Below are 20,969 nucleotides of genomic sequence, written 5' to 3' on the forward strand. Positions count from 1 at the left end.
ATAAACTATACTGGGAGAAGGCTCCTTTATGCTGGGATAATTGCAGCCACACGCGGGGCTGGACTGTTTGGTAGAAAATCACACCCCTAACCAAGAGTTCAATAAGAACAAAATCTGTGTGTCGCCTGTAGTACCTCCTGGGTCATCATGTTCAGCCGTACCTTCGCTAGTAACCCGCAGCCCTTGGTCGACGCCAGCACACTGACTGGGGTCTGAACGGATGGGACAAAGTTACAGGGAGAAGGAAGAGGCAAAGCATGGCCTTGTGCGCCCGGGTGCCCAGCAGGTGGCGCTTTGCGGAGCAGTGCCCACATAGCCTCAGGACGGTCACAGCCACTGCTCCAAGGGAAGAGGGCCCCTCCAGGAGTCCCCACAAAGCACTGGGAGGCCTGGTCTGCACCAAGCGCCGAGTCCCTGTCTGACAGAAATGCTGTGGGCAGTGCAGCCGCAGGGCGGGCAGCTGGGTAAGGGCTAGCGAAGGCAGGGCTGCAGCCCCCAGCTTGTTTTCATGGCCCGAGCAAGAAACGCCCAGCACACGCTAGGTGCCAGTGCTGCCCCTACTCTTGGGGCACGGCAAACCCCACGCCACACAGCACAGGGAGCAGGACTGGGGATCCCGAGCACGGGAGTGTGCCGAGTGCCAACGTGAGGAGAGTCCTACACTAGGGTGACTATCTTTTCAAAATTCAAAAACTGGACACATGCAGGGGCCTGGCCCCCCTCCCTAGCCCCGCCCCTTGCTTCTCTTCCCCCTGAGGCCCCGCCCCCTGGCCAGGCCAGAAGCCAAAGCCAGGCAGTGGTAAGAGCCACTCAGGGAGCCTGGGTCACTGTGGGGAGCCACGGACCCTCCACCTGCACTGGGGTGCCTGAGAACAGCCCCTGTTTGTGTCCCTGCCCCCAGGGCGGCTCTTAACATGACTTGGCACCAGTTTGCGGCTTGGCCAGGTGGCAGGGTCTCGAGGGAGAGGAGGAGCAGGGGGTGGGGCCTCATGGTGGGGGGGGGGGGGCTAAAGCCCATCTCAGCGCCATCCCCCTTGCCCCCCAGGAAGATGCTAGTGCTGCCCCTGAGCCCATGGAATCTGGGACAAATGCTGTCCCGGAGTCATCCAGCCCGGGACCGGGACTTGAACTCTGCATTTCAGGACTGTCCTGCCCAGTTCGGGACGGGTGGTTACCCTACCCTGCGCATCCCTGCCACTCTGGATGCACCAGCCACCCTCCCACCCGGCATGGGACACAAGCACTGTCATGGCTATGCTACTGCTCCATGGCAGGGGGACGCCACTTCTCCCGCTGCCTGTGAGGCGCTGCCAGCATCCAGCCACTTTGCTCATGCTGTGCCTGGCCAAGGGTCCCACATCAGAAGCTCCCAGCTGACACGCAGAGCTAGTCCGTGCTGGGATGTTCAATACAGGGACAGAGTGACCACCACAGCCCTGCTCCCCCGCAGACACTTCTCCTCCTCTGCGCATAACCTGGCTGCTGCCCTAGCGATCCTAGCAGGGCATGAAATGTAGAACTGCTCATCTCCCCTTGGCACTGACCCACCCGGAGCCCTGCTCCCATGTTCCAGCAAGCAGGGATTGGGGCGTCTGGGGCAAGGCAGACTGACAGCAAACACCCTGCTGATGGCCACCCTTAACTGCCAGTGAGGGGGAAGCTGGGAGGAGAGACACCCTGGCTGGCGTGGGGCACACACCCAAGTCATGGGAGCAAACCACCAGCAGGCTGGAGGCAGAGCCCAGCTGTGAAGGACACTGGCTTGTGTGGCCCTGCACCCCACCCCTGGCACTGCTGTACCTTCGTGCCCGGCTGATTTGCTCAGGCTCTGCTGGCCTCTCCCCTCAGTGACCTGGTTTTGTTTGTGGGTGTCTCTGCCTGATGGTTTCCTGCCCTAGGGGAGGGAATGAAAGTTGGTTGACTCATTTCCTGCACTGTCCTCGGCATTGCTGCTGACTGGTGGTTTCATCTCAGCTGGGCTGTGCTTCCCACCCGCTAGGCCTGGAACGGAGGTCACCCCTTGCTCTGTGCTGTCGAGCTCCCAGGCAGGGCTTCTGTTTTGCAGCAGGCTTTCAATCAAGTCCAGGACCCTTCCCTGCGCCGTGCATTGTCAGGGAGCTCTTGGGGCAGGGCCGGCAGCACAGGGAGCTGAGGGGGCTTTTCTCCACAGACCAGGTCAGCTGGGCAGTCGCAGCTTAAGCCCTGCTGTGCTGCCCCAGGAATGGCCGCCAGCCGGCCCAAGTGGACCCTCGGCCCTGGAGGGGCCAGCCACAGGCTGTGGAAAGTCATCATATTTGTTTGCAGCTAAATAATTCTGTACCCAGTGAGTCTCATTTCCCTGCTCCCCTTCTGCTCCATCCCGCTGGGGAAGGGGGAACTCCCAGCTCCTTTACAGTGGGCCTTCAGCCTGGTGGCCAGAACCGGACCTGTCAGTGGCTGGGGACAGGGGCCCAGTCCTGGCATAGGCCCCTGAGTTGCTGTGCTCCCACCCAGTGTGGCTGGCACAGAGTGCGCTCAGGTCCTACCCTGTGTCCCCGTCTTCTCAACCAGCCCCAGGCAGTGAGTGTCCTTGTGGGGACAGGATTTCCCAGCCAGCTGGGTGCTGGGCTACTGGGACTTGTGGAGAAACCCCCCCCCCCCTTTGGCATCCCCAGGCTGACAGCTCCTCACGGTGACCTCAGGGTTACCCTCCTGCCACCAGCAGGAGTTGGAAAGCAGTTTCTCTGGGAGCGATGGATCCTGTCTAACGTGGTGCTGAGCCAGGCCCGGAGCTGTCCTGGGCGCTGAGCCAGGCCCGGAGCTGTCCTGGGCGCTGAGCCAGGCCCGGTGCTGCCCTGGGTGCTGAGCTAGGCCTGGTGCTGCCTTCTGTGGTAGCTGCCAGCCACCCAGCGTTGAAGTCCCTTCCTCACTGAACCGTGAGAGGCCAATGGCTCTTTTGCTCCCACACTGCCAGGACCCTGGAGATGAGGTTGCCTCCAGAACTGTCCTGGCTCTGTGCGCTCCCACTGCATCCCAACCTGGGGTGTGGAGCCGGTCTGCACGGCTTTACAAGGAGGGAGCTGTTCCATTGGCAGCATCAGGCTGACTGATGTGAGCTTGATCCTGTTGCTGGGCTCAGATGCTCTGGGGAACATCAGTCCCTCCAAGTGAGGCTAAGGTTGAATTGGCTTCCCGGTACTTCGAGGGGCTCTGAGTGAATAGGCACCAGCATGTTCCCTGAAGTCATGGGACCTTCCTGGCTTCTCACAGAGTCATAGATTCCCAGACCATGAACATCTAGTCTGACCCCCTACACAACACAGGCCCTAGGACTGCCCTGAATTAAAGCCTGTTAGAACTTCAGCAGAGCTTTTAGCAAAACATCCGATCCTGATTTAAACATTGTCCGTGATGGAGAATCCTCTGAGACCCTTGGTGAATTCTTCCAATGGTTAATTACTTTCCCAGTTTAAAATGTGTTGCCATTGGTGGGTGTGGCGCATTTCCTGCCAGGCATAGTTGCTGAGCTGCGGGAGTCCTAATCCCGCACAAGGTGGTGCTTGTACCAGATTCCCAAGTGTCCCTAGTGTCTTCACCTGGGACCAAAGTGTCTGCTGCCACCCAAGAAGTGTGTGCACCCAGCACACCCAAACTCTGCTCCAGGGAAAATACACATGCACCATAGAGGTTTGCCCACAGTCCGCACTCTCCTGCACTGATGTTGTGGATCATGCGCCCTCTTGTGGCCAAATGGGGAGATGTCAGGATGCTGGTGATGGACACACAAACTGCTGGATCTCACACACCTGGGTTCTTCTTGTCTCTAGAAACCTTCCCTAGAAAGAGGTAATATTGCTGGCATTTATAACCGATCAATCACTGTGTGTAAATAGGCCTTTCACACACTGTGCTGGCTGCCTGGGCCGGGTTGCTTTGGGCTTTTTCCCATTCTCCGGTCCTTTTTCCCTTGTCTTGCTCCCAGTCCAGCCAGCAGTACAGCTCCCATTGACCGTAGCGGGGCAGGACCAATCCCCACTTTTTGCTCTCTGCCCCCCTCACTTGTTCCTCTCCCCTTGTCTTTCTCTCCTCTCTTCTGTATATTCCGTGTTAGTCCCCCCGGTTATTTCAGCAGTCCTTCCTCATTCTCATCTGGCTTCCATGCCTCTTCTGTGTTGACTTTCAGAGGCAGGTTCTGCTCTCACTTTACCTGCCTCTGCCTCCCATTGAAATCAGTGGGCAAGAGCAGACCTGGGCCCCAAGTGTACCCCTCTGTCTCTGGAGTTAGCTGTGGCATTTGTCCTTCAGTCTTTTTCTCTTTTTATTACTCTGTTTGTTCCCTGGGATCAGGTGATTGTGGATTTCTGTTCCAGGGAAGCCCCTGCATTTTTCTCTCCAGTGCTTTCCATTTCCCTAGCACATTGCTGTCTTTCCCAGTTGCATGCATGTCACATAGACGACTCGTGCCTCCGATACTGGAGGGGTACAATCAAAGGGGAAGACACGTGACTGCCCCATGTGTCTCCTCTGCCCAGTGACACCTGCACCCAGCCCAGGGCTGCCATGCTTTCCCCGCCCCACGTTACCTGTGGGGGGTGGGGAGGCTCTGTCCTTCTCCCACTGTGCCTCCGCCCCAGCACATTCGGCTGCTCTCCCTGGCGCCTGGGCAGGGAGCGGGAGGGAGCCACTTCTCACAGGACTGGAACTGACCGCTGGGGTGGCTGCTCTGTGCAGCACAGCAGCTGCCTCAGAGAGCCCGGCTGGGGAGGCGGTGGTAGCCCTGCCGCCCCCAACAGGGGCCGGTTGCCGGGGACGGGCCAAGTGAGCCGGAAACGTGCCGGGAGGGAGAGGGGACTCCGACTCACTCAGCTCTGGTCCCCGGGACTGGGGGGGGGCGGGGGGGCCTGCTGACATCGCCACCTCCTCAGTTGGGCTCTCACAGGCATCCATCACACTGCACAGAGCAGCAACCCAGGGTGGCTGGCATGAGACGTGGCTGGTCCTGCCCCTTCTGCTCCCTGCCTGGGCCCAGCTGCCAGGGACAGGGGCCGAGCGTGCAGGGGGGCAGGTGCAGCGGGAGAAGGACAAATCCCCTCTCCCTTCCCCCACGGCAGGCCAAGCAGAAATCGGGGGGGGGGGGGCCTTGGCCCTGCATGTCCCCCTTACACGTCACCTATGCCCTGTCCCCCAGCCTGTTTCCTGACTGATACGACGGTTTAAATTTGCCAAGACTCTGCCTGTCTTTTAGCTCAGCGCAGCTACACTGCCACCGCTACAGTGGCCCAGCTACTGTGTTGACACTTCCTACCGTGATGGAAGGGGTTTTTCTGTCAACTGTAGTTAATCTATCTCTCCTAACTGCATCTACGCTAGAGGTTAGGTTGACCTAATACGGTTCTCAGGGTGTGAAATTTTTCACAGCCCTGAGTGATATAGCTACATTGGTCTAATTTTTAAGCGTAGACCAAGCCTCAGATTGGCAGAAGCAGAAAGGTTTAATTTCCAGCTGCTTAACTGTAGTGCTGTACCAACTGGAGAGGGCTGCCCTGACTAACCGTTTTCTATGGTGTCTGTTTTTATACTAATCACAACTTTCTACGGTGCAAGTGTTTTTGTTTGGACTTGGAGTGTTTTACTTGCAGGAGGTTTTGGATCAGAGATCATTGTTCTTTAAAGGAGTTATAGGAATGAATCCTCAGTTGTTCTGAGAGAATTTTTGATAGAAACTTTATGGAAGCAAACTTCAACAGGGCTTCAATACAGCTCTCCTCTGCTGCCGGATCAGACCAGCATCTGCTGTGCTATGCATTCTTTGCTTAGCCTGTATGGGAAGTTCTAATAGAGTTTCCTTGAGAAAAATAAACCTTCCTGAGTATGACGAGGGAAAAAATTGAGCTAGGCTGGTGAATTGGGCAGAGCTTGAAAGTTCATTCTCTCACACGCACACGCGTGCTCGCAGGCATAGACAAGTCCCGAACTTGCACTGGGGCAACTTTTCTGACCTATTCAAGTCTGTCATTTTGTGATGTTTTGACAGGTTCGCCATGCCATTGGCAAAGTTGTTTGTCAATTGGAAGCTGCATAATGAGTAGCACATTACTCGGTGAGTGGTCCCACCGAAGAGAGTGTAAGACACTACGGGGTGTGCGTAATGGCAGTCAGACCTCTGCCACCAGTTTGCGGGAAGTTGATGGAGAATTCCTGTATCTTCCAGCTGTGCGTTTTCAGGTTGGGCTTGGGAGGAAACTTGGAGACAATTGTAGCTATGAGCTACCCTCTGCCACTCTTACTCACTCTGAGCAGTGCCTTACTTTGTGAGTAGACCGAGCCACGTGCAAATTAAGATGCTGCTGGCCATGAGTAAGCGTGGCAGAGTTTAGCTCTTCGCGAAAGGAGCAGGAGTTCAGACACAGCCTGTAATCTCTGTGGCAGCAGTTTTGCAGGTGTTATAATCTCTGCAGGAGTCCTTGTGGGCCTTCCAGCTTGGCAGAGCATGCTGAGTCTTTATGGGGAACATATCTACATGGGAGAAGCCTGTCAGGCCTTTGGTAAATGGTCTAAAGTTCACCGAAGGCGACAGAGAATTCACGCGGGCTGGTTTTGGAAGTGAATAGCTCTCGGAATAAGGGCCATGGCTTTCAGAACTAGCCTTGTATGCTCAGTCTAGCAAAAGGCTCCTGAAGGAAACTGATGGGAAGTTTATAGGCCAGGCTTCTTCCCAGCGACGAGGTGACCGAAAAAGTTGGGCGACTTTCTCCAGAGCGAGCAGCTTTGTTTTCTAAGCCTTGTCTCTCCGGAGCCACCTCTGATTCCTCCCAAAGGCCGTCTGACATTCTCCTCAACTCGCAGCTCACGTGCAAAAGTAGAGGGGTGCAAGGGGCTTTTCCAAGAATTTGGTGGGGGGAGAAATGGAAATCATCCTGATCTTTGAAGCCTTGTCTTGGCCTTCGCTGCTGAGGCTCCTGGCTCTCCAGAAGACGATTCCATTTCAGTGTGAAATGTGCCGTGAACACGACAGCTAGAATGATGGCAGTCCAGTCAGAAAGGATGGGCCTGGGTGGGGCAGCCCACAAGGAAGGGCCATGCTGGTGTGGGAAGCAGCTGGCTGTTTGCTGGTTGCAGGCAGCATGGAAGGTGGGGTTTGAGCTTAGTGGAATGGAGAGCGTTAGGCAGACAATTCCATGGAGCAACAGCAGCCACTGGGCCATCTGTGGAAGAGCCTCAGGCACTGCGAGCAGAGAGGAGAGGGCTGAGGCCGTAGTGGAGGTGAGATCCCTGAGGTGGTGGAGGAGGAGGACTCGCAGGCAAAGCGGTGCTGGAAGCGTCCAGGAGGAGGGCTGAGGAGACATGACTGCATCGCTCTAGACAGAGAGGACGGGGGAGGGCAGCACTCTGACCGGCCTGGAGCTGGCACATGGACCCAAGGGGAGGCCGCCGAGAGGGAGCGGCGGTAGTGGAGGCAAGGCATATGGCAGATGACGGGCAGAGGGTTCCTGAGGCAGGTGGTGGTGGTGGGCATGTGCTGTGTTCAAAGCAGGTAGTAGGGGGACAGGCCAAGTTAGAGAGAGTCATTCCAGTGGCACGACAAGTGAAGGGCCCAAGGTCCAGAGAGGGCCGTTTCAGCCCATGCTGAGCCACCAAGGGCTCCTTCCTTGCACTGGTGTGAACTGCGCTCATGGTGGCTAGCTGCTTGGGCATGTGTGCCCCAAACCGGGCAGCTGATGCTGGGCCTGCTTTGGGTACCTGGTACGGCAGGGACTAAAGCAGGGTAACTGCATCCGATCTCTGGGGTAGGAGGCTTCCCCCTCCAAAATGGGAACTGATGAGTGTGCCACTGAGCATGATGATCCCTGGCGGCCATTTTCCACTCGCCCCACTGTGCTGCCCCCTCTGCATCCCATGGCAGTGGCAACAGACACCCAGAGATCGATTGTTCTCAGTTACTTCCTTCTGCATGCCCAGGATGAGTTTTCTGAGCCAGGTCCAAATCTCCCGGCCTATCCCAAGTAGCCACTGGCTCAGCTCATGCAGCTGGTCACACCCGGGACCTGGCTTTTGGGTTGGCATTGGAGGTAAGGCAGGTGGAAGTTAGCCCCGGGTCAGCAGCCGTTGCCTCCTGCGCTTTGAGATTGGAGCATCTCTCTGCCAGGGCAAGGGTCTGGTTGGATGCTCTGCCCTCCAAAGTTAACGGACCCAGGAATGTTATTAACCAGGGGGCTGGTTCTGACCCATAGAACCCTATGTGGCCTGGGATCGGCCTACCTGAGGGATCACCTTTGCCCCATGCCACGCTGCCACAGCTGGCTCTCCCTCGTTATCCAAGGGAGGGGGCAGCTGGCAGGGTGTTCGGGCTCTGGAACTTGGTCCAAAATACCCCAGATTTGGTGACCTTCCAGGCACACTGCAGATGCCATCTGTTTGAGGAGGGGGCGCATTCCCAGGCATGACTTGGGGTGAGGGTCTTTTCTTGTGGTCATTGTCTGCTGGCTGAGATACTGGGAGCGCTGATGTTTCTGGTCTTTGTGGCTGTGGGGGAAGAAGGCCTCTGTGCCCCGGCTGTTGTGCTGCACCCAGGGTATGTCGCTCGGCACTCTGGAGCGCTCCAGCTATATGATATCTATTGGCAGAGTGGGGCAGGTTATCGGAGACAGGCCGTGACGCCACTAGGACTGTCAGGCGGGAGAATGGCTGGACTTTACAAGGGTCCTCAGGCAGTGGATGCTCCACTCAGTGGCCTCCACTGATGGGAGCCATGGAAACACCTGGCTCAGGACCGAGGGACCAGCTTTTCAGGTGACACAAGTGATGGTTACACTGACACCTTCTCAGCAGCAGCTCTGTTCTCCGTAGTGGGGGGGAGGAGCACAGCATACTCCTGCAAGGAAGGGGGAGCGAGTGAGTCCCTTCCCCAAGCCCTAGACCTTGGCCGCAGTGCCGGGAGGGGGCTCCATACCATTATGCGGACATCCACTAATCCTTGGGAGCGACTGCAGTTGATGAACATTCCTCCTGAGGAAGGACCTCAGGAGCCAGCCCATGGCAGGGGAAAAGGGACTTTTCTCTCTCTGTTTTTTTCTTGACTTTAGAAATGAGAGGTTTCCTTTGCAGCAGGCCTCTGAAATTTAGCAGAAACAGAGCCCTGAGGCCAGGGAAGTGTCTTCTCCTTGTCCCATGAAATTCCAGTCAGGTTTGGCTGCGATATAAACATATAAAAATCACCAGTGCCCTGCCCTCGCTTTGGGTGCTAATGCGGCTCATCTCGCATTGTGACAGCATGTCAGGACACTAGTAAGTCAAAGTGAGTGGAGTCCCGACAAGCCCAGGAATTGTGCCTGTGAAGGCAAAAGGGCAAATGAAGTTCAGTCCATGGAGCACTGTGCTCCAGCCGCTTCGCTGGACAGTTCTGTCAGCGTGAACGAACGGATTCCCCAGAACCAAGGATTTCTAGACAAATCAGCCTGTTCTCTGCTCTTCTCTGCATTGCCAGTGTGGTCCGGGAGACACTGACCAGCAGTACCAGGGCCAATCCAGAAGCACCACTAGCCCCGGCCTCAAGGAAATGTGCTTGGTGGGGAATCCTTGGCAGGTTGGAACTGTTAGCTGCTCCTCTCTGACTGCGCTGGCTGCAGGAGTGAGCGGAACTGTTCTAGGGCTCGAGATGGGAGGAGAAATCCCGAAAGCACCAGGTAGCAGATGGAAGGGACCCTGGGACCTTGGTTTTAAGGGCAGAGGATGTGAATACAGGACTTGCCAGACTGGATCTGACATACCTTCTGGAGTAGGGAGGGCGATGCTAATGAACTCGTAAGACTGGTTCCTTGTTCTGAGCTGAAGCTGTGATGAATTAGTGACCACAAAGATGTCCCCGGGGGGATGAGAGAGGGACTGATGCCTGGTGAGCTGTTAGCAGGGGTGCAGGTTGTTGTATTGTTTTTGAGTCTTTTCTCTGTAAGGCATTTTACCTGAAGAATAGAGTGGGCTGGCTTAGAAAGAGCTGGGTAGCAACACATCTGGAGCAATCATTGTTACCAGTCTCTGACGAGAAATCAAGCTGGGCTGTCTGTGCTGGGGATAACACAGTGAAGGCCGGCAACTGTGCAGCCTGGAAATACCCCAGACAGAAGGGAGAGAGGCGCTGGACTCCACCCAGGAAAGGCAACAGCTAGGGAGCTGGGGGGATTGGGGGCTCTTGCTGGACCTCTGAGGGGAAATGCAGGTGCAAGTCCCTGATCTGCGATACTCCCAGGAGCAGATGTGGGGCAGTCAGTGCCAGTTGCGTCTCTCAGGTGTGAGGTCTGTGTGGTGTTGCTGCTCAGAAGTACTGTGCCTCTCCCAAACTCTATTACACCACCTCCCAAGGCTGTGTCTTTTCCGTGCCTGGTATCTGTTTCTGCAGCAGAGCGGGTCTGATCACGTGTGGCACCTCTGCTTAGCGGTGCATCTCTTGGTCATCCTTGTGCCTTGGTGGAAGGGGAGCAAGGGATAAATGCCCCTCTCCCAGCCCCAGGCATGCATCCCCCAGACAGGGGAGGTGTACAAGGCAGCCGGTTTTCCTTGCAGCACAATTGGTTTCCCTAGGGTGACCAGACAGAATATGTGAAAAATCCGGACGGGGTGGGGGTAATAGGAGCATATATAAGAAAAAGACCCAAAAATCGGGACTGTCCCTATAAAATCTGGACATCTGGTCACCCTAGGTTTCCCACCTCTGAGCACTGCTTTGGGGGTTGGGAAAATAGTTGAGGGGAGAACAGAAAATGTTCCTCCCTCCCCCACCCCCCACTAACCTGCAGGAGCTGTGAATTTCCACTGGCTCGGCTGACGGGGGTTTGAATCATTTCCAAGGCAGTTTGTCAGCTCCCCGTTGTGTGCCCTGGGGTGGCGGGGCACTGGCAAAGCCAGGCCGTGTTTCCTTAGTGTGCTGCGCTCTCCGTGCTCTGATCAAACCGTTGTTGCCCCCCACTGCTGGAGGAGGACAGAGGAGTTGCCCTAATTGCCCTGCTGCTGGAGGAGGTGTAAGCGATGCTGGTTCGGAGTCACCGAAGAACACAGCTAGCAGCAGGAACCAGCAGCCTTGCTGCAGAGACTGGAGGTGCTTTCAGAAGCTGCGGTGATGTTAGATCCCCTTTCAGAGCAGGAGAGATGAGTACCTGGTGAGGGCTTCCTGGTGGCCAGCGGTGTGATGGCACTGTGCCTAAAGTGGGCACTTCTGGGGCACTGCGCCAGATTGACAGAGGGAGTTAGGCACCTAACCTGCTTAGGCGCTTATGTAAATCCCATTAGACACTGAAATCCCTTTGTAAATCTGGCCCGTTGTGCCTAGCACAGGCGGCTTAGGGCCCCCCAGACCTCACAGGATTGCAGGAACCGATGGAGTAGTGGGGATGGGCCATGGCTGCGTGCCCTCTGCTCAGCCTCCGCACTGATGCGCAAGGGAGAGGAAGGCTCTGCTCACCCCCGGCACACCCGTGCAGGGCTGGGCGCAGTCAAGCCGTAGCAAACACCTCATCAGTATCCAGGGCATGGAAGATACACTTTATCTACCCCCCACCGACTGAGATCATCTGCTTTTCATTCCCTCCTGCAACGCCCCTGAGTGATCCCAGGCCCCTGTGTCATCCCGGCTTCTCTCCCACGACATTTCCAGGCAGCGTGTTGTCCTAACGTTGTGATGCACCCAATGAGCTTGTTCAGGAGGGCTGATTAATAATGATGATGTCACTGCATGTCTGTCATCAGCGCTGGCTTTTCATGGCTGGAATCTGAACTTTGATGACAGTGGGGCTCTCACCCAGGACAGAAAGCCAAGGGAGAGGTGCTGGAGGAGACACCCTGAAATGTGTGGCTAGCTCTGACATCTTGTGGTTTCCTAGCTGCCCTCTGCCATCGCCATAGTATATGAATGGTGTGTCTAGGAAGTCAGATTTGCAGTATTGTCTACAGTGGACTTCAGTGGACACTGCTCTGTGCCTGCTGCAGTGCAGCAACTTGTCCTGCCTGGGGGGTCTGGCGGGATCGTCCTTCCCTGGTTTGGTTGTTGCACAGAGGCGAACCCTGCAGTGTTCTTTGAAACTGGCTCAGCTCCGATCCAATCGCGGTTCCTCCACCAGGCCGTGCAGAGGTCAGGTCCCCTCAGTGGAAAATCTCCGTCGTGTGAGAGTTCCGCCCGAGGCACTGCCGTGGCGTTGTCTCCGGCTATATCTTCGCTGTCAGTGGAGGGGGGTTTACAGCAGGATAACCAATGTGCATGAGCTGTCCCGCTGTAAAACCCTAGTGAAGGCAAGGTGCTGGTAGGTTTTACCAAGAGGTCAACACTATACCCCCTGCCCACCAGGATATGACCTCGCCTAGCCACATTGCAGTAAACACTCCCGCGCCTAGTTTCCGCCGGGGTCTCACAGTGGGATTGCTAATGCCCATGGCAGTCTGAGAGTCTGGACAAGGTTTGCTTTCCCCACCCCATCTCTCTGGGTATAGCTTCATGGGAGCTGGCGCCATAATTCCCAGTTCAGGCAGATGTGCTCGCCGTAGCATGCTAAAAACAGTAGCATGGCTTGGTCGCCCCGAGAGCATGATCCTGTGTGAAACTCTGTGTATGGGGGCAGCCAGCCCCTCCTGCCATCCGCACTGCTGGATCAGCACTAACGTGGGTATGTCTGTCTGAGCTGGAAATTCTACCTCCAGGTCCAGTGTAGGCACACCCTCTGCTAAGTGCCTGGTGACTGCCCTGCGCTGGCTGGCATTAAATTAGCAAGTCCCCTTTCCTTCAGCTGCAGCCTGTCTCCTCTAACAATGTGTTGTTCCCAAGTCGCGCCTGCCAGTGGCTCCAGTGGTAGAGGCCTCTGCCTCCTTGGCCCTGGGTGCAGCTGCAGCACCATGGGCTTTGTCTTGGCAGAATTTGCTATCACTGCAGTTGTGTCTAAGGAAATGCTGCCATGGTTTTCCTGGCCCAGCATTCTTACTGCCTCCTGGGCCTCCTCCCCTTTGCTGTGCCCCACGTTGTTGGTTCCAATGCAAAAGACTTGCATGTGGCTCCAAAGGAAGGGACAAATTGTTGGTAAAATTTCGACTCCTCCTGGGAGCGACCTGCTCACCAAACCCTGGAGCACGGGTGCGTGTGTAATTGCAGATACGCACATGTGCCAGCCTTCCATCCGCTTTCCTGGGTTTCGGGAGAACACAGGAGATTGAAACAGACAAGGCTCCTGCTCTCAGAGAACTGTCTGGGAGCACTGGAGCTCTTTTTGTACTCCTAACGACACCCAGGCAGCGTTTTACCCTGCTACTGGGTTTGCTTCGTGCTCTGTAAAATGGCATCATACCTGTTCCTTTAGCAGACGGGGGTTACTGCTTTGCAGCGGGGGAGGGGCAGGGTTGGGATTTTTTCCTCCACGTTAATTGTGAAACAAGTGAGTAAGTGAGGGTATGTCTACACTACAGGATTAATCCGAATTTATATAATTCGAATTTAGGAAACCGATTTTATATATTCGAATGTATTCGGCCACACTAGGCACCATTAATTCGGTGGTGTGCGTCCAAGCTACCGTAGTAGCATCGATTTCCAGAGCGTTGCATTGTGGGTAGCCAATAACATCGAATTGCCAATAACATCGAATTGCGGCCACACTAACCTTAATTCGGATTAACAATACCGATTTTGACGCTACTCCTCTCATCGAGGAGGAGTACAGAAATCGAATTAAAGGGCTCTTTAATTCGAATTAAATGGCTTCGTTGTGTGGACGGGTCAAGCGTTAATTCGAATTAAAGCAGCTAAATCCGAATTAAAGTCGTAATGTAGACCAGGCCTGAGGGGAATCATGGGGTGGCGCATCTCACAGGGTACATCCTGGCTGGAGAGTTAGTGAGGGGCATTGGCCCCCAGGAGCTGGAGTGGTGTTTGGGCTAATCTGTGCTGGTTTCTTCACAGGAGCAGGAAGATTCAGATCCGGAACATCCCCCCTCACCTACAGTGGGAGGTAAGTAGATTCCCGCTTCCTACAAAGTCCCCCTGTCATTGCATCTGAATAAACGTTGGAGGCTGGGCAGGAGCTGCAAGCGCAGTCTGAGCTTTGTCCTGTGGCATCTTCCCGGTGGTTTGAGGAGGGAAGCAGAAAGCAGCCTTTGCAGAAGGCTGTTCCGGTGACGTGTTTCCTAGCCTGAGGCGCACGGCGTGGGTGTGGCTTGGCTATAGCTCAAGATGTCCCATCTCCTCAAAGTGGCTACAGAATCGCAGTCCCAGGAGAGGAGCTGCCTTGTGAAAATAATTCACCTGCTGCTTCTGCCTGGCACCAGGTGCCAGGCTGGGGAGTGGCTCATGTTGGGGAGCGCCCTGGGTTCCTTGCCATCAGCTGGCCAAAGCCAGACCCAGCATGGAGCTGACGTGATGGGCTTTGGGGAAGTACCTCCAGCATCTTCCAGGGTTTCTTCGGAGGTGGCGTTTCCTCTCTGTTCCTGCCGTGGCGATGTTCGCTGGGGTGACCCAGAAGGTCTGGAGGCAGCCGAGTCCAATTCTGATGCCAGCAATAGCTGCCATAGGGACAGTGTGCTCGAGAGACTCAGCTGCAGGTTCATTTGGGCTTCAGTGTCTGTTTACACTAGGAAAAGGACGTCTTTCCCCACTCAGAAGGCCAGGCCCAACCATTGTCAGCGCTCCCTCCAAGAACGTGCCTGAGGGCGCGCTCTGCCGGGAATCGGAAAGTGATTTGGTCCGTCCAGCCCAGCAGCCGGGCGTGTTGAACCTCAGGCGACAAGGGCTGAGGAGAGACAGTCAGCAACCAGTCACTTGTCTTGTGTAAAAACAACGAGGAGTCTGGTGGCACCTTAAAGACTAACAGATTTATTTGGGCATAAGCTTTCGTGGGTAAAAAACCTGAAGATGCTGAAGAAGTGGGTTTTTTACCCACGAAAGCTTATGCCCAAATAAATCTGTTAGTCTTTAAGGTGCCACTGGACTTCTCGTTGTTTTTGTGCAGGGGTTCTCAAACTGGGGGTCAGGACCCCTCGGGGGTCGCAAGGTTATTACATGGGGGGTCGCAAGCTGTCAGCCTCCACCCCAAATCCCGCTTTGCATCCAGCATTTATAGTGGTGTTAAATATATTAAGAAGTGTTTTTAATGTATAAGGGGTGGTCGCACTCAGAGGCTTGCTGTGTGAAAGGGGTCACCAGTACAAAAATCTGAGAACTACTGTTTTTGTGGATACAGACTAACACGGCTACCCCTCTGATACTTGTCTTGTGTAGGTAGAGCCGGAACTCTGCTCTGCTCCCCAGGTCAGCCAGACGCACAGGGGAGGGTCCCTATCGCTAGGTCTTTAACCCTGGGAGCCTTTCCAGGCTGACTCACCCTGCATTGCTTGATGCTTTCTCTTTCAGGTGCTAGATGGACTTTTAGCTCAGTATGGGACTGTGGAGAATGTGGAACAAGGTAAGAAATGGGTAGGTGGCATCGTCCGCCCCTCCGCTTAGGAGACTTCATCCCCTCCCTTGGAAATTTCTATGCTCAGTCCCAGCCCAACCCATCTCTTCAGATACGTGATCCTGTTTTGCCTGGTCATTGTGGACCGGGCCAAAGGGGGACAAAGTGCTCCTAGCTCGGCTGTATTGCCAGTAGGTGGGTTTCCAAGCTACCCCCTACCTAGCCTGTAGGCGAGGAGGGGAGAAAAGCCCATGCCATCTGGCAGGGCGGGGCTGGGATGGTGGCATGCCGCCTTGCAGGACACAGGCCCGCTCAGTGCTACAGCCATGAGTCCCGTTATCTGGGATTCTGGCTGTTGTGCAGACCGGAGCTGACTGGCCAGCAGCCCTTTGACTCGGGAGCAGTGTGGGTTGGCAGTAAAAGGCCATTGGAATCCAGAAGCCATCTAGACAGCACCTGGAATGCCAGGAAATCCCCAAACCTATCCTCACCCAGCCAGCTCCTCTTTCCGTGCTTCCACATTGCCAGGCATGGGGCTGCCCACACAGGGCAAGCCCCAGGCCTGCCTGAGACCAGGCAGCGGTTCGGCTTTTGCTGATAGTGCTTGGGCTCATCTGATAAAGCCATGGGTGGCTTGGGGCCTGATCCTGCCATCAGCACTAGCTGCTGTTGAGTAGGAGTGCCTCATTTCTCTGGCAGTCCTACTGGGTCTGTTTACGGGGTAAAGGCCTAGTCCCCCTGCATGAGGCTGCCAGCTTCTGGCCCTGGGGGCACCACGAAATCCTGCACTCATCAGAGCTGCGCCCCATTGTGCTCAAGCAAGTGATGGAGATTTGCAAAGTGTTCTCCAAGGCAATACACACGCGCACACACGCGCGCGCACACACACACACACACACACGTGTGTACACATGATCTTGCAAGACTGCACCACAGGGATGCAGGGCTTAGCAGCTACCCAGAGCATGTCCCAAAAGCCCTGTTAGCATACTAAAAGGGTGCCTTTGTTTTCTGCTAGGCCGTTCCTGGGGCAGTTGCACATGGTGGGCAGGAGCAGTATTTTTATGGCTGATTTTTAATGAGACTTTTCCGTACTTTGTACTCAGAGTGCAAGGCATTTACCAGAGCTGTCCCGGAGCCCCTCTCTGTGATGTCAGCGATGCGTTGGGTGTGAGCTCTCAGCAGCGCCTGAGAGATCAGTGCAAGAGAAATCCCCCAGGCTCCCTGTTGAGCTGAGCCTAGAACAGGATCAGATCCATGCCACAGGATAAATGGCCCCATTAAGTCAGTGGGATTTTTGCCTGAGAGAGGATTTCAGGACTGGGCGCTCTGGCAGAGTATCTCAAACCCCTCAAGGGCATCTAGGTCCCCTGGGCAGCTTTGGGAATCAGCTTCTGAGTATAAACCACCCTTTAAAGCAGGGGTGGGCAAACTACGGCCCACTAGCCTTTTTATGCCGGCCCGCGAGCTCCCGCTGGGGAGTGGGGTCTGGGGCTTGCCCCGCTCCACGCTCCAGCCGGGGCACAGGGTTGGGGCCGCGCTGCGCGGCTCCCGGAAGCCGCGGCATGGCCCCGCTCTGGCTCCTATGCACTCCAGTGGCCCTCTTCGGCGCTCCAATGGGAGCTGCACAGGTGGTGCCTGTGGATGGGGCAGCATGCAGAGCCACCTGGCTGCACCTCTGCGTAGGAGCCAGAGAAGGGACATGCCGCTACTTCTGGGAGCTGCTTAAGGTAAGCGCCGCTCAGATCCTGCACCCCTGAGCCTCTCCCCACACCTCAACCCCCTGCCCCAGCCTTGATCCCCCTCCTGCCCTCTGAACCCCTCATCCCAGCCCAGAGCACCCTCCTGCACCCCAAACTCTTCAGCCCCACCCCAGAGCCTGCACCCCCAGCCGGAGCCTGCACCCCTGAGCCTCTCCGCACACCTCAACCCCCTGCCCCAGCCCAGAGCCCCCTCCCGCACCCTGAATGCCTCATTTCTGGCCCCACCCCGGATCCCGCACCCCCAACCAGAGCCCTCACACCCCTCCCACACCCCAACCCCAATTTTCTGAGCATTCATGGCCTACCATACAATTTCTATTCCCACATGTGGCCCTCTGGCCAAAAAGTTTGCCCACCCCTGCCACCAGGGGGGTGCTGTAACTGCATAACAGTAACACTGCTTGGCCTTTGTCTACTGCCTTTTCTCTGAGATCCATTGAGCCTCTGTTAGCCCTTGCAACAGTTCTGTGAATTAGGGTAGTGTGATGCTCAGGTGGAGAAACCGAGGCACAGATTGTCTAAGTGACTTGCCTGAAATCCCACAGCAGATCAGTGGCCTAGCCTGGATTAGAACCCAAGACTCCCATCTCCCCAGCTGTTGCAGGTGCAGCTCCCACGCGGCTGTGAAACCGTAGGGTAAAGGGTGATGGCAGCGACTAGCCTAGCACAGACCTGACTCATCCCACCCAGATGGGAGAGGGCTGGAGAAAGCCCTGCGATGTTTCACGCGGTGTGGGGGCAGAGGGGCAGGTCCCCAGACAGCACAGGACATGAAGAGAAGAGTCACAGGCAGCCAGACAGCAGAGAAGCTTGGCCAAGAGCCCTCCCCAGCGCCCCAGCAGGTCCGTGCCAGGCAGCGCCCAGGAGAGGCCCCTCCTAGCTCCCGGCAACTGCTGTTGATTCAGATAAGAGCTTCGCTTCTCTCCCAAAGGGTAGGGGCGTCCCTCTAGCATCACTGCACTCCGCTAGAAATCCTGCCCTACCAAGAATGTGAATCTTCCCGTGGGCACATGAGAGAGAGCCCCAAGCAGTCATTCACCAGCTGCTCAGAGCCAGCGTGGGGGGCACTTGGGCTCCTGGTAATGCCACAGGACGCCAACCAGGGGCATCTTGTTTTTCTGTTGCCCCTTGTTCTCTGGGCCACTTCACTTAGCTACGCTCAGCTCTCCTCAGCTGTGTCACGCGGCACAGAGCCAGTGCCTGCCAGCCTGGGCAGCAGTGATCAAAGGGCTGGACTGCCTGGCCCACTCACAGTAGGAAATAGAAAAGTTTCCCTTTGCAATTTAGTGTCTATACAAAACATCCTGGCCATGGGGTGAAGCTGGGCTAGAGAGCTGTCTCCAAGAACTCCTGGAGAGAGGCGATCCCTTCTGTTAGCCTTCAGCAGTAGGCAGAACCCTGCATTAACCATGCATCAATGCTCATCCTCCCCTGGATGCAGGTGTTCTTCAGCCCCATCAAAGAGCAGAATTGTTTACCAGCGTAACAAGCTGGGGACACTAAATCACTGGCGCAGCACCTAGAGACGATGGTTAAAAACTGCTGACCAGGTCACAAAGAAAATGAGTTTGGAGTTCTCATCACAGTTAACAGTGGACACTCATTCACCTCCGCCCACAGCCAGACAGAGCGACACGCACCCCGCTGTGACCCAGCTGGTGCGCAGGACAGGCCTCAGATGGCAGTAGCAGAGTGTGCAGCTCCAAGAATGAGGCCCACACCCAGCTACTCCTGAACTTAGTATCCACAGGGGGCATAGATCAGCCAGTGAGCAAAGATTAGCCAAGCCCACCATCGCAGGCATCCGGCCCAGGGGAATGGCTTCCCTCCCAGCCTCTCACTGTAAAGAGCAATCAAACCCACCCCTGGCCAGGAACAGCTGACAGGCTTAGCAACTGTCACCCAGGAAAAGGTGACGAAGACCTTCTCCGTCCACAAGCTAATGCCAGCGTGTGTTGCTTTCCCCTTAGTCAACACAGACACAGAAACGGCCGTTGTCAACGTAACGTATGCAACAAAAGAAGAAGCAAAAGTGTAAGTGGCTCTTGCTCTCTTTCATCCTTCCTTTCACCCTCTCTCTTTCTTTCTCCCTCCGGGCAGTGCCTTTCCTTGCATTCACCTTTTGTCTCTCCACCTCGCTGGGGCGGGGCTCATTTATTTCCATGTAAGGAATAGTGGGGTTGCCTGCGACTGACCCGGGGTTCTGACATGCTGGCGGTGAGCTACCCCTCGACTCGGGGGAGGGGAAAGACTTAGGTCCTGAAGGCCCTGTTTGGGATGTGCCACGCGAGAGGGGCGTCGCTGATCCCATAGCGGTTACTGATCTTGCTCTCAGGAAGATTTTCCTTGAAATTCAGCCTCATTTTTCCCAAATTATTTCTCCTAGATGTTCAGATTGCATTTTTCCAGATTCTGTTCATGCTGTTACCGCTCTGCCAGTTCGTCCTGTCTTACTAGGCCTCCTGGTTTTATTTTCTGTCTCATAATTTAGTATAAACTGAGTTTCCTCCTTTCTCTAGATCATTAATGAAGCTGTCGACTAAGACCCATTCTTCTTTAGGACTCTTTCGCTAGTTTTTGTTCCCGCTGACAGTCCAAGGCGATTTGAATGAATAGGAGAGTGTGATTTTGTTGGGCCCCGTATGGCAGTGTGCACTGCAGACCTTTTCGCGCACGCTAGCAGGATACACGTGGTCAGTTAATGTGCAGCAGGCTGGCATGCTGTTCATTCACGTCCTGGCTGGCCACACACTGAGTGTCTGCGTGGACAAGCCCGGAGTCCATCCCAGTGCTCCTGGTGCGGAGCAGCTAGCACTGCCCCTTGCCTGAGCTCAGTCGAAAGGTTCAGTGTCATCCAGGGGGGAAATCCTGGCCCCGCTGAAGATGATGACAAAACTCCCATTGCCTTCAGTAGGGCCAGTCCTTTGGCCAAATACGCAGCAAACTAAGCCACCTGATTGGCTCAGTTTGGCAGGGAGCCCGGCAGGAGGTGCTGGCAGTGTTTCCAAATGTCCCTGCATATCTAGGTGCTCTGGGGGGGGTCACTGAAATCAATGGATTCCGCCCCCCAGCCCCTCCCCAGGAAAGTACTGCTCAGCATGCAAAAGGGAGGCAGAATCTGGCCCTTCCTGGTTCCCTCCTGTGCTATGCAGGCTGGGGCACTGTGCCCACCCAGTGGCTGCATGCCCAGTTGCTTTGTGACCAGTCCTTCGGCGCTGGCGTTGTCTTTCACTTGCCCCGGGTGAATGGTTCAGCTGGCCCTGTCCAGGAGCCAGCCCTGCTGGTGAGATCACGTTAGCTCACAAGTCCAGTCACACACAAGTGGTCACTGCAGGCCAGGGCCTGATTCAGCCCCCTCCCCACCACTCCATGAAACGCACAGGACAATCTGGGGCATTGTGATCTGCTCATTGTGAGAAAGGGAGCAGGGCCAGGCCCTTAATGAGCTGAGACTCCGAAGCCATCACACGTTGGAGATCCCAGAAACTCAGTGTCCTGGAGAACAAGGAGTATCTGGAAGGATCAGACATCTCCCATCCGGCTTGCACTCCCCCAGCACCTCCCATTGCTCTGCAAATCCGAGGTGGTTCTGTTGGTCATCTGCTTTCAACAAGCATCCTCGAGTGCTTCCCACTGAGCAGTTGCTACAGCCTCGCTATTGTAAGAGGACCCGGAACCCCATCCCCCCCGGCTTTGTCTGGCACTAAAGAGGGAGCTGTTCCCGGGTCAGAGTTCAGTAACCGACTGGAAAACCCCCCATCCATTTGCCCTGGGCTTGGGGGAATTGCCAGAGTTATTGTCAGTGGGT

The 20,969-nt window shown here is 55.7% G+C and overlaps 1 protein-coding gene across 5 annotated transcripts in view; it reads left to right on the forward strand.

Annotated features, from left to right (window-relative positions):
• IGF2BP2 (insulin like growth factor 2 mRNA binding protein 2) overlaps positions 1-20,969 on the forward strand; it is a 96,011-nt gene that overhangs the window by 38,452 nt on the left and 36,590 nt on the right. For all 5 annotated transcript variants that reach the window (XM_065410382.1, XM_065410383.1, XM_065410380.1 and 2 more), the window contains exons 3-5: positions 13,910-13,958; positions 15,356-15,407; positions 19,132-19,195. In XM_065410382.1, coding sequence (XP_065266454.1) covers positions 13,910-13,958; positions 15,356-15,407; positions 19,132-19,195 — 165 coding nt within the window. The remainder of the gene's footprint in view (positions 1-13,909; positions 13,959-15,355; positions 15,408-19,131; positions 19,196-20,969) is intronic.

Source organism: Emys orbicularis, chromosome 9 (assembly GCF_028017835.1).
Source record: "Emys orbicularis isolate rEmyOrb1 chromosome 9, rEmyOrb1.hap1, whole genome shotgun sequence".
In the NCBI taxonomy this organism is placed as follows: Eukaryota; Metazoa; Chordata; order Testudines; family Emydidae; genus Emys; species Emys orbicularis.